Source organism: Molossus molossus, unplaced genomic scaffold, assembly GCF_014108415.1.
Source record: "Molossus molossus isolate mMolMol1 unplaced genomic scaffold, mMolMol1.p scaffold_m16_p_5, whole genome shotgun sequence".
NCBI classification, from domain to species: Eukaryota; Metazoa; Chordata; class Mammalia; order Chiroptera; family Molossidae; genus Molossus; species Molossus molossus.
The window spans coordinates 93,203,042-93,216,233 of record NW_023425388.1 but is presented as its reverse complement, the minus strand read 5'-3'; the positions used below and the strand labels follow the sequence as shown (position 1 = coordinate 93,216,233).

The 13,192-nt window shown below is 36.1% G+C and overlaps 1 protein-coding gene across 3 annotated transcripts in view; it reads left to right on the top strand.

Annotated features, from left to right (window-relative positions):
- The window catches only part of ZNF654 (zinc finger protein 654), an 85,326-nt gene that overhangs the window by 19,155 nt on the left and 52,979 nt on the right, over window positions 1-13,192 (top strand). For 2 of the 3 annotated variants that reach the window (XM_036243841.1, XM_036243839.1), the window contains exons 2-3: window positions 7,154-7,299; window positions 9,928-9,978. In XM_036243841.1, coding sequence (XP_036099734.1) covers window positions 7,154-7,299; window positions 9,928-9,978 — 197 coding nt within the window. The remainder of the gene's footprint in view (window positions 1-7,153; window positions 7,300-9,927; window positions 9,979-13,192) is intronic. The other variant, XM_036243840.1, reaches the window with a different exon arrangement.

Below are 13,192 nucleotides of genomic sequence, written 5' to 3'. Positions count from 1 at the left end.
GGGAGAAATATCTGTAACAAAAATAAATTAATAAATAATTTAAAAATCAGTAAAGGAAAAAAAAAGAGAGGGACAGAATTGGGTCAGTTAATCTAGGACTAATACTAACAATTTAAGGTCTAGACATTTACACACTAGTGTTACAAGAACCATGTGGAATTTAACGGACTTTTCATTTTAGTCCTCTGGCTTATTGTCATTGCTGAGAAACCAGACAGAAGGAACAAAAAACAATTTCTACCTATCAGTGTCTTAAAAACCTATATAATCAAAATACATTTAAAAAATTAATAATGTAATCAATGCCTCAGCCATATCTGCAATACCATCTGTGACCTAGCCATCCTAAATTGAAGTCAGAGGCAGCGTTCTGCTTGGTTCACCCTAGTTAAGACATTATTGTGCACACACATCTGTGGATACTACTAGCTGCAAGCACACAAAGAGAGGTTCACCCCACATTTTCATTTGATGTTCTTATACATTTCCTTATACTTGTATTTTGGACTTCCCTTGTCCATTTGTCAATTTTAATGTTTATGAGGAAAGTGTTTGATATATTACTCTCAGTGAGTTGGGAATCAAATGAAAAATTTGGGATCACATTTTCACTAAAGCCTTTAAAAAATGAGCTTATTATTTATACTTTCTTTGGAACTACTTAAGAGGAAAGTTGGGACTTTCAGCAGATACTTAGGAAGTCCATGGGAGTCCTGGCCTGTCTCACACTGCCAAATGGATGCAGAGAGCTCAAGAAGGACATTAGAGCCTTCTGGGAGTGATAGTCCTGCTATGGTTGGTAGCTTTGATAGAAAATCATGGAGATTCCTTTTAATAATAAGATTATGTGGAATATTAAGATTTGGAGATGTTTAGTTACTCCATTTTCCGTTTTATTAAAGACCTTAATATTAACTCAAGGAGTAGTGATCTGAATAAACAATAAGCTTTATTGAGCCCTCAAAAGAACTGGGTTTTAGGTTGCTTGCTACTAAAAATTAGCCCTTTGCAGATTTCATACAACCTTAACTTGCTAGAATCTACTTCTAATTCATTTTGTTGATTTTTTAAAATATGACTTTAATTTTAGATTTTATTTACATGATTATCCTGATAGAAAAAAGTCAATTGATAAGTTACTTTTTCTTTTTTGAACAGAACTTTTCTTTATCATCTTGATTCTCAATGGAAAACTATGGGGAAAATAAATAATTCTCAGATATCTGTTCAGCCATGAAGTATTTTATTTGTATTGCTGTATCTAGGATATGCCTTATTTGTCAATGAGTATTGAACTAAATAGTTGAAATGCAGCAGTAGCTTTTGGATAGATTTTATTTGGGAGTGGCTAGTCTGCTTGCCAAAAGTGAGTAAAATTTGTTGTAATTAATCATACCTGCAGACAAATAAACAGTTCAGACTGATGTGATGAAATAGTCACCAAAGTAAGCTTAACCTCACCATTTTCTTAAAACAAAGTATATAGTAATAATAGCTCTTGTTTGTTATATACCAGGAATTACCATAGGTTTTAATATACATCTTATTTACTACTTCATTAGCTCCATGATTAAAGTGATATTAAGTTCATTTTATAGGAAACTTAGACTGAGAAGTATAACAACTTTGCTAATATTACACAACTATTAAATGACAAAGCCAGGGCTGTTTGATTCCAGAAACTATACTGTTTCCACAGTGCTGCCAAACTACCTGCTTTATTTTTCCATCTGACTGTTAAAAGATACCCATAGGCAAGGGTAAATCGTGGTGTGTAGTCAGGAAACAAAGTAGGGAAAGTATGTGCATAATTGTGCTCATATTATAAAATAGCCTCCAGAAAATAAATGAGGACATTGAAATTTGAGGTAAAGGGTTGGAACAACAACAAAAAAGTTATTTTTAAATAACTTTTAAAAATTGAGCTAATACTTAATAGGAAACAGTGCAGTTATCAAGAACAGGAAAATAATGTTGGCATGATATTCACTAAATTACAGACCTTATTAGAAATTTACCAGTTTTCTACTAATGCTTTTTCCTGTTCCAGGTTGTTATTTCTGATCTAACATTGTATTTAGCTGTTATTTCTCCTTAGTCTCTTCTAATCTGTAACAGTTCTTCAGTTTTTCCTTGTCTTTGTGATCTTGCCATGTTTGAGGAGTACTGATCAATTTTCTTGTAGAATATCATTTAGTTTGAATTTGTCCTATGATCTCTTATTATTGGAATGAGCTTATGTATTTTTGGCAAAAGTACCACAAAAATGCTGTTGTGTGTGTCTTAGTGTATCCTATCAAGAGTTTTATTGTAATATGTTTTATTGCATACTGGTCATATTTACCTTGATGGCTTGGTTAAGTTTGTGTCTATGGGGTATCTCTATTTCTAGAGTTATTTTCTCTTTGTAGTTGATAAGTATCTTGGGGGAGATACTTTATGACTACAAATTCTCGCATCTCTTCAAACTTTTACCCACTAATTTTGTCTGCAATATTCATTACTGTGTATTTGCCTAATGGTGATTCTCTCTTTTTCTTTCCTTCTGTGTTTATTTATTGGGATTCTACAGTGAGGAAGAACTGTCTCATCTCTATCATTTATATACTTATTTATTTGTATTAGTATGGACTCATGAGTAATTTATCTGGTTCCATGGATTAAAGCCCAGTATTATCATCACTTTGTTGCTCAAATTGTTTTAGCTTTAGCCATTAGGACACCTTTCTGGTTGGCTTCTGTGTTTTTATATCCCATCTTTTTTTTTTTTTTCTTGTTAGCATTTCATTGCTTTCTGGCACCATAAAATGTTCTAGTCTCATCTTGTATTTTCCCTACTCCAGCCCTGCTAGAGGAGGGCTTTGAGAACCCAAGCTCCTTGTACTTGAGTAGCCCAAGTTTCCTTCTTTCTTTTTTTTTTTTTTTGAGAATAGTGTTCAGAACCAAGATGTGAGCCCTAAGTGTGCATATTACTACTGGCATATCATTGCTCCTGGGTCCTTTAGGTGGATAGAACTAGCAAATATTTATATATATAGTAGCTGTATTACAAATGAATAACATAATCATACAGAAATGGGTGGGAAAAAACTAAATGTTTATTACAGTGTTTATTTTAAGTGTTCAGGAAATTAGCAAATTTACTCACTGCATAGATTGCATTAATGTTTATTTAGTAGATTAATACAGGCATGTATAGTAGCCATTTTTTGAATCTCTTATAATGGAAGGTAATAGTAATGTGTCTTCTGGTTTGTTAATCAGATTTAGAAAGTAGATGGATTCACTATATAAACAAGCAATGAAATTAACAGTGAACATCTTGACTGACACTTGGGAACTGTGAGGTGTCTGAAACATTAAAACTTTATGAGAATGGAAGACTTCAGGAAGGAAAATGACAGGGTTGTGAATGGCCAACTAATAGAAATAAAGTCATGCTTGATAATTGTGTTAATGATCTAGTCTATTTTTAGCTGGATTTAAAAATCAAGAGGATTGTTTACTCAGTGACGATTTTGTGTTTAGTAATCTTATTATGTTAGAAAAAAAGAAGAGCTCAGTTAAGAAACAGATAACCATATTTTAATCATTTTTATGATATTTTAGGGGGTTCTTAAACTGCTACATTTGTATTATTTTTATACATTTATATATTAATTAGCTCCAGTTGCCATAAGAAAGTATTACACATTTGGTGACTTGAATAACATAAGTTTATTTTCTCACAGTTCTGATGGCTGGAAGTTTGAGATCAGGATGCCAGTTGGATTCTAGTGAAGACTCTCTTCCTAGTTTATAGATAGCCAGCCGCCTTCTTAGTGGACCTCGCCATGGCTTTTCCTCAGTGAGAGATCCCTCTTCCTCTTCTTATAAGGCCCACAGTCCTATCTGACTAGGACCCCTCCTTCCTTGTGACATCATTTAACCTTAATTACCTCCTAAAAGCCCTGTCTCCAAATGTAGTTACATTAGGGGTTAAGACTTCAGCACAAAATAGGGGGACACATTTCAGCCCATACTAATTTGAATGATGTATTTTAGTGTTTCTAATAATGAATGTAATTTTAACTTAATAGGTTTACATTATGTCCGTGTCTTGATATTTTTGACAGAGAATGAATTCGTGTTCGTTCTCACAATGATTTGCCTTGGTAAATTATATGACAGTGTATAGTATATGCCATTGTCCCTTACAGACCAGGATACATGCTTCTGTAAATGGGAGTGCTGAGAAAGTGCTGTAGGATCATTGGAATCTTCCGGCATCTTTCTTTGGCAATAGCTCTGCTCTTCTCTTCAACTCCCCTTATGTCATGGCATACCTTTGGCTTTGGCTTTAACTTCTTTTAGCAGTTTTCATATAGTTCGTGTAATTTATAGTAAATTGCATTGCAGTAATGTTTGTTATGCCCTTCAAAATGAAAAAGTAAAGTTTCTACTAATCCCTAATGGACTGCTGATCTTGATCGTTTGTTTCTTAGACTATTTTCTTGGAGAATTTAGAACTGTAGTAGCAGATGATTTTAAAGGTCCAGGTAAATACTATTTCTTTGTTTGTAGCAACTTTAGCATTATTCTGACCATTACGTTAAAACTGTTACTTATTAGAATACAAAAGAAAAATGGAAGATGTGTTGCTTGCTGTGCTATGGTCAGCTCAACTAGAGCACATTCAGATTTTGATGTTGTGATATCAGCTCTCATTAGCTGAGTGCTTATGATAGCACTTATAGCACAGGAGAAAAAAATTCAAAGTAAAATGGCAATGTAATGTATATAGGATTACATATTTTAAGGAAAATATGTAAAAGAAAAATGGTGTTATAGTGTTATGCTAATAGCAGTATCTGGTGTGACATTAAACAGTGTACGAAGATATGTACATTTCAGCCAATTTTGTTTATGTCTCTTCAAGGGTATTGTGGCAAACATATTGGAGGTGTTGCCCACAAGACCTTTTATTGTGTTATATTTGGGCTTAGCTAGATCAGGCAGGGTGTTAGTAGCTGAATGTTGGTGAATGAGGGAAACTATAATGAGAACAGAAACTGAAAAAGTAGAAAGCTTCTCTTCTAGGGAGATAAATCCAGCCCATAAATAGAAAGTGAATAAGGTTATAAGTAGATATGGATTAGGGCAAACTATTTGGGACTGAAAATAGGAAAAATGTGAGACTGTCAGATGCCTATATTTTATGTGATACAAAAATGGTGTTGTGGTGGCCAAAAAGAGGTAGTAAAGCTGGTCAAACTCTCTAATGAAGAAAAAATTTGAAGCCAGGGAACCACTGTTTATCTAATATTCTTTTTTGGCCTATGGTGGTTTAGAAAAGTCGGCCCTACTTGAGGTCATCATAGTTAGTAGTAGTTTTTTCTTTCCAGCTAGTAAGGGCTACAAGATCTGGAAGGAATAGAAAGAAGTTCACAGAGATAATACCCTGTAGGTTTCTTCCCCGCCCCCCCCCCCTTTTTTTTTTAAATCCATGCACTGTCCTATAAACATTGGAGACATGTTAGCTACCTGGAATCACAATTTAGAATTGTCAAAGGACTGTGAAGGGTCTGAGACTTTATCTAAGCCTGCCACAGTTTCATGGATGCTGGCAGAAGACATGAAACTCCTGGATGAGAGAGAAAGGACTTTATTCCTCTTGGTATAGTAAGCAGTATGAGCTTCATGTTTACAATTGTTCTCCTTGCCCTTCAGTCTCACAAGGGTTTTGTGTGTGGCTTAGGTGGATCCTACTCTCAAAGTAGGTTTTCATCACAGCTAAGGAACCCCAAGCTTAGAGAACCCCTATTTTTTTATAGTGGTCTAAAAGCATATCTGCCTGACCTTTGCTCTAGAGCAGTGGTTCTCAACCTTCCTAATGCCGTGACCCTTTAATACAGTTCCTCATGTTGTGGTGACCCCCAACCATAAAAATATTTTTGTTGTTACTTCATAACTGTAATTTTGCTACTGTTATGAATTGCCATCGGAAATATGTGTTTTCCGATAGTCTTAGGCGACCCCTGTGAAAGGGTCGTTCGACTCCCAAAGGGGTCGCGACCCACAAGTTGAGAACCACTATTCTGGAGGGAGATGACATCATGATTATACTGGACAGTAAACAGGCTCACTGGTCTGGAGGGAGACATCATCTCTATTTTTCAAGGTTGTGTCCTATAAATATATTTGAAGACAAATGCTGTCAGACCCTCTTTTTGAAAAACTATAGAAATATAAGACACCAATGGAAAATTGTCATGTCTCCCAACAGGAAGTAATTAGTATGAAAAGTCCTTGAGCTCTGAGTGTTCTTGTCTTTTATACTTTGCACTAGTTTTCCCAGCTTTTAAATCAGAGTTGGAAAACTTTCTGTAAAGGTATTAAATATTTTAGGCTTTGTGAGCCAGATAATTTTTATCACAACTATTCAACTTTGCTGTTATATCAGGAAAGCAGCCATAGGTAATACATAAATGAATGAACCTGAATGTGTTTCAGTAAAACTTTATGGACACTGAAATTTGAATTGCATTTGATTTTGACACATCACAAAATGTATTTTTTTAACCATTAAAAATATAAAATCCACCCGGCTAGTGTTGCTCAGTGGTTGAGCGTTGGCCCATGCACCAAGAGGTTGCCAGTTCAATACCTGGTCAGGGCACATGCCCAGGTTGTGGGCCCGGTCCCCTGTGGGGGGCATGCAGGAAGCGGCCAGGTGATGTTCTCTCATTGATCTCTCTCTCTCTTTTCCTCTCCCTTCCTTTCTCTGTAAAATTAATAAAGAAAAATTATTTTAAAAATAAAAATAGAACATTCATTCTTAGCTTGTGGGTTGTACAAAAAACAGGTTGCAGGCCAAATTTGGCTTGCAGACAATAGTTTGCCAATCTGTTTTAAATGATACATTTAAAATATATAATACATTGTTTTTGCCCTGGCCAGTTTTGCTCAACAATTGGAGCGTCGTCTCATGGTCCAGGGAGTCCCGGGTTCGGTTCCTGCTAAGGGCACGTACCTCAGTTGCAGTTTGTCCCCGGCCCCGGTTGGGGTCGTGTGGATGGCAGCCACTCGATGTGTCTCTCTTATGTCCTTCTCAACTGGAGATGTTGAGAACATTTTCTATAATAATGTTCTTTTTGGATTATTTCCCTACTAGGTGGTTGAAGATTATGCTGGAAGATGGCAGGTCCCTTTGCCACAGCTTCAAGTTCTTCAGACTGCACTTTCCTGTTTTACATCAGCCAGTGCATCATTCCCAGATGAATGTGAGCACGTACAATATGTTTTGAGTAGCCTTGCCTTGTAAGTACTCTTTACTACTTATAAAAATATTATTTATCATGATATACTTGAAAATTGGATTTTGATTATTTGCTTTATGGAAACCACCTTTCCTAAAGTCTTCCCTCAAAAAGAAATTCCCATTTCTTCATTTAAGTATTTATGTTTAATTTTGAACATTTAACCACAATTCTACTTTAGTTTCAGAGTTAAGTGGAATTGTTATATAGATTCTTAGTCACTACCAGCACTTTCCTTTTTTTCCCCCTTTCCTTTTTAATTCCCCAAATTGCCTTGGCAAGCTGTAGTGGTAACTCCCAGAATACAGCAATTAAGGCCATCATAATTAGAATAGGGACCTTAAATCAGCCAGAAAGAGGTTAAGAAACTCCTGGCTTTAATTTTTTAAAATATGTTTTTATTGCCCGGCCAGTGTGGCTCAGTGGTTCAGCATCGACCCATGCACCAAGAGGTTGCCAGTTTGATTCCCGGTCAGGGCACATGCCCAGGTTGTGGGCCCGATCCCCAGTGGGGGGCATGCAGGAGGCAGCCAGTCGATGTTCTCTTTCTTCGATATTTCTCTCTCTCTCTCCCTCTCCCTTCCTCTCTCTCTCTCATATCAATAAAGAAAAAAAATTATTAAAAAATATGTTTTTATTGATTTTTCAGAGAGAGAGGAAGGGAGAGAAAGATAGAAACAGTGATGTGAGAGAGATACATTGATCAGCTGCCTCCTGCATGCTTCCTACTGGGGATCGAGCCTACAACCTGAGCATGTGCCCTGATTGGGAATCGAACCAGAACCTTTCTGTCCATTGGATGATGCTCAATCCACTGAGCCACACCGGCAGGTCAGGAAACTCCTGATTTTTAAAAATACTAGTAGAGAGGCCTTTGAGTTAAAGATCACAGATTGAGGACTTTTGTTTATCCTTTTTACACTCCTAGATCCTACTAAAATTATAGTGAAGTAAAAGAGAGAAATACAGTGAAATAAAAAAAGAGAAGAGCCATGAGTGAATGAAAGATTTCAACAATTTTCAGAGGGACAGAAAATAGATAGATGAGTGGTCATTGAAATATGGCAGAGAAAGTCATTTATCAACATTACAAAACAATGGAAAATATGAAAATACTTATCCTATGTCTCATAGAATAAGTATTATTTTGTGAAATGTACTGTTTTATACATTTATTTTTATGTATAGTCATGTGCCACCTAATGATGTTTTGTTCAGTGATAGACTTGCATGTATGATGGTCATGCAATAAGATTATAATGGAGTTGAAAATTTTCTGTTGCCTAGTGTCTTAGCCCAAAGGTTGCAAAAATCGCCAAGGCTGTAGTTGAGATAGCAAGCAGCTTTAACCAGGATGTGGATGAGAATGAGGAACTCCTAGAGGTGGTTCCTGAAGAATTGACTAATAAGGAGTAGTTGGAACTAGAAAAGGAATGTGTGTCTGGAGAAGGGGAAAGAGAAAAAGAAATTGCAGAACAAGAAGAAAATTCGCAGTGCAGAATTTAGCAGAAACTTTTGAAGACCTCATCAGGCCTCTTAAAAAGTTTGAAAACCTGGCCCTGGCTGGTTTGGCTCAGCGGTTAGAGTGTCAGCCTGCAGTCCAGAGAGACTCGGGTTCAGTTCCCACTAAGGGCATGTACCTCGGTTGCAGTTTGTCCCCGGTTGGTCGTGCGGGTGGCAGCCACTCGATGTGTCCCTTTCACGTCGATGTTTCTATCTCTCTCTCTCCCTCCCACTCTATCTGAACAAAAAATGGAAAAATGTCCTCAGGTGAGGATAAAAAAAAAAGTTTGAAAACCTGAATTCCAACACCAAAAGGTTTTCATAATAGAAAGGGATGTTCATGGTGCATATATCTGCTTACAAGCAAATATATAAAGAAAAAAAGAAACAAACCATCGTGGACATATTTCTGAACAGAGTGAGACTTCAAGAAGAGACTTGGGCAGGTCCTTCAGGAGGCCTTCCAAAAAAAGGCAGTTATCACAGGAGAATACAACTCCATGCTTGTTACTACCACTGAAGACCGTCCAGGGGGACAAGATGTGGAGGTAGAAGACAGTGGTATTGATCTGACTCTGTATAGGCCTAAGCTAAGGTGTATGTTTGTGCCTTAATTTTTAACAAAAAAGAATAAATACTAGAAATGTAAAAATAGAAAATAAAACATAGAATAAGAATATAACAAAAATATATTTTTTACAACACGTTTGTGTTTTAAGCAAAGTGTTATTACAAGAGTTAAAAAGTTAAAATTAAAAAGTATATAGCCTGGCTGGTGTGGCTCAGTGATTGAGCTTTGACCCATGGACTGAGAGGTCGCCGGTTTGATTCCCAGTCAGGGCACATGCCCAGGTTGTGGGATCAATCCCCAGTGTGGGGCATGCAGGAGGTGGCCAATTTATGTTCTCTGTCATCAAAGTTTCTATCTCCCTTTCCCTTCCTCTCTTAACATCAATAAAGAAAAAAATTAAATAAAAAAAAGTTTATATAGTAAAAATATTATAGTAAACTAAGGTTAATTTATTATTAAAATAAAGAAAAACATTTTATAAATATAGAATAGCCTACGTATACAGTGTTTATATCTACAATAATGTACACTAATATCCTATGCTTTCACATTCAGTCACCATTCACTCACTCACAGCGACTTCCAGTCCTACAAGTTCCATTTAAAGTAAGTACCCTATACAGGAGTTCCATTTTTTTTATCCTTTTCACTGTACCTTTTCTGTTTTTAGATATGTTTAGATACAAAAATATTTACAGTTGCCTGTAGTATTCACTATGGTACTCAGCTGTATAGGCTGATGTACAGGCTTGTAGCCTAGGAGCAATAGGCTATACCTTATAGCCGAGGTGTGCAGTACACTGTATCACCTAAGTTTGTGTAAGTACACTCTGTGATGTTCAATTCACACAATGTCAAAATCGCCTGCCGATGCATTTATCAGAACATATTCCTGTTGTTAAGCAATTCATGACTTATTTATAAAGCATTTTTAAATCTGTGGGTAGTAATTACAACAAATTATCCTCTGCCTTATAAGATAGAAGGAAGTCATCTGTCCTTTCCCCCTAGCCCCAGAATCCTAGAGAGGTGTAGAATTTGAGTATGCAAGGTATGAAAAAGAGAGTAGGGAATGAGATACTTTGGGACGATGCAGATAAAGGTGGTAATTGCAGTTTTTCCATCACCAGGCCAGTCATCAGCTTTAGGGCCAAGGGTGGGGTGGGAATATGGTATTGCTACTTTTTTTTTCTTTTTACATTCTGTCAGTTCTGTCTCTTTGAAACAGTTAGTCACTTAATTATCCTAAAAACAACTTTCACCAGTCACGAAACTCTAGACATGCTTAGAGGACTCCCAATTAATTTGCTTCGGGCCTTATTCTTAAACATTAATGGGTATTCAGGAATCATCAGACACATGAGGAGTGCTTTCATCATGAAAAAAATATAATGACAACAAGCAAACAAAAATTCTGGAATAAATAATGTAGTATTGAAAACAAAAAAATTAAAAGAGAAATATAAAATCTATAATTAGTATTTTCATAGAGAGTTGAGAAGATATGTATAATGTTAAAACATCTACATAGTATGCTATGTGAAAGGAATAATGAGATTCCAGAGTTTGTGGAAATTAAGAAAATATGATGGTTAAAATTTAAAGTTCTGCAGGAAGGTTGGAAGATAAAATTGACGAAACAATTCAGAATGTAAATAAAAACTAAAGAGAAGGAATGTGTCCAAAAAAAATGTGGTGGCTCACTGTAGGAGTTTTGTTTTTTAACTAGTTGGAGTTCCAAAGAGTTCCAGAAAAGAACTTAGGGAAAACACATTGGAGGAAATTTTCTTCCTTCCTTCCTCTCTCCCTCCCTTTTTTTTTTTTTTTTTTCTTTTTTAAGTATTCAATATTATGCCATGTCTTTAGAAGGTATCGTTTTAAAAAAACTTTTTTTCTTTATTGATTTTAGAGAGAGAAAGGGAGAGCGTGAGAGAGATGGAAACATCGATGAGAGAGAACATCAATTGACCACCTTCTGCATGCTCCCCACTGGGGATTTGGTCCACAACCTGGACATGTGTCCTGACCGGGAATTGAACCGGCGACCTCTTGGTGCATGGGTCGACGCTCAACCACTGACCCACATCTGCTGGCCATTGGAGGAAATTTTCAAAGACATAAAAAAAAAAAAGACAACCCCCCTCCCGAGGAACTGAAAGTCATAAACTTTTGGCTGAAAGAAACCAACAGGTGCTCAGCACAATGAATATGAAAGATATTCAGATAAATACATCATCTTGCAATTTATCTGAACACTTTCTAGAGAGGAGAAATTAGGTCATCAGATTGATATCAATCTTCATACAGCCAAAAGCGGATGGTAGAATATAATTAATCACTATTTCTAATTACTTGGAAATTATTTTCAATGTAGAATTTTATACTCAAACTCTCAGTGAAGTGTGAGAGTAGAAAGAACATTTCTAGGCATGTAAGGCTAGAAGATTGACTTGTCCACATACTTTTTCTTGGAAAATTCTTAGAGAATGTACCCTAGATGAGGGTGTCATGAAAAGAGCAGATGACAGTGAATCTAGAAAATAGTAGCTTTTACTTTAGGTAGTGGGAAAAGAAGACCCATTGCTGCTGAGTAAAGATCTTACAGATATGTCACCTCTAAGAGGGAATATCCAGTAAAAATTGAGATTTGAAACTAACTTTGAGAATTTGGAAGTATTTAAGGTAGTGATCAAAGCAGACAAGGGAAAGGAAATGGGAATTAGACACTCCAGGAAAATTAAGGATAATCTGAATAGGAAGGATACAGAGTCATAGAAAACTACTTAGATGTGTACTAAATGTCATTTATATAGTTTTCTTAATGTAAGTGATATTTATTGACTTAAACCTTTATAGAACAGACGGAAACTGTTAACCTTTCAATATAAGAATATTTAATGGAAGTTGTAAATTGAAAGTAAGGGGACTAGATGTCTTCCTGTAATTCTTATTTTACAAAATGGAGTATCATTAGTACATGAAGCCATAAATAAAGGTGTAAGTAAAATTATAAAGATAAATAATAGAGGAAATAATAATAATAATAACTATTGAGAGGGTGGAATTGGTTGTGTGAGGAGTTAAATTCTCTTCTCCCAGAGCAGGAAGTCAAGAGATAATATTTAAAATTGGTAAATCAAGAAGTACTAATAAAGCTTATTAACAGCTATTAAAAATATTGAAAGTTGTTGCCCTGGCCGGTTTGGCTCAGCGGTTAGAGCGTCCACCTGCGGTCCAGAGAGACCCGGGTTCGGTTCCCGCTAAAGGCATGTACCTCGGTTGCAGTTTGTCCCCGGCCCTGGTTGGTCGTGCGGGTGGCAGCCACTCGATGTGTCCCTTTCACATCGATGTTTCCCTCTCTCTCTCTCTTCCTCTCTCTCCCTCCCACTCTGTCTGTAGAAAAAATGGAAAAATGTCCTCGGATGAGGATTAAAAAAAATATATATATATTGAAAGTTGTTGATTCTGGGGTATTGGACTAGAGAGAGAGGGTGTTGAAACCTTTCTATATACATAGCATTTTAAAATTTTGCACATATGTGAATTTCATATTTACATAAAATATATTTTGTTTTATTATGTATGATAATTTAAAATACTGTATGTACTTTATGCTTCTTTAAATGTTTATTTGTATATATTTAAAATTGTACGGGGGAACTATATGAAGTGATTGATATGTTAACCAGCTTGATTGTGGTGATTATTTCACCATCTTATGTATATAAAAAATCTAGTTGTGTCTGGCCGGTGTGGTTCAGTGGTTGAGCATCGACCCATGCACTAAGAGGTCGCTGGTTTGATTCCTGGACACATGTCC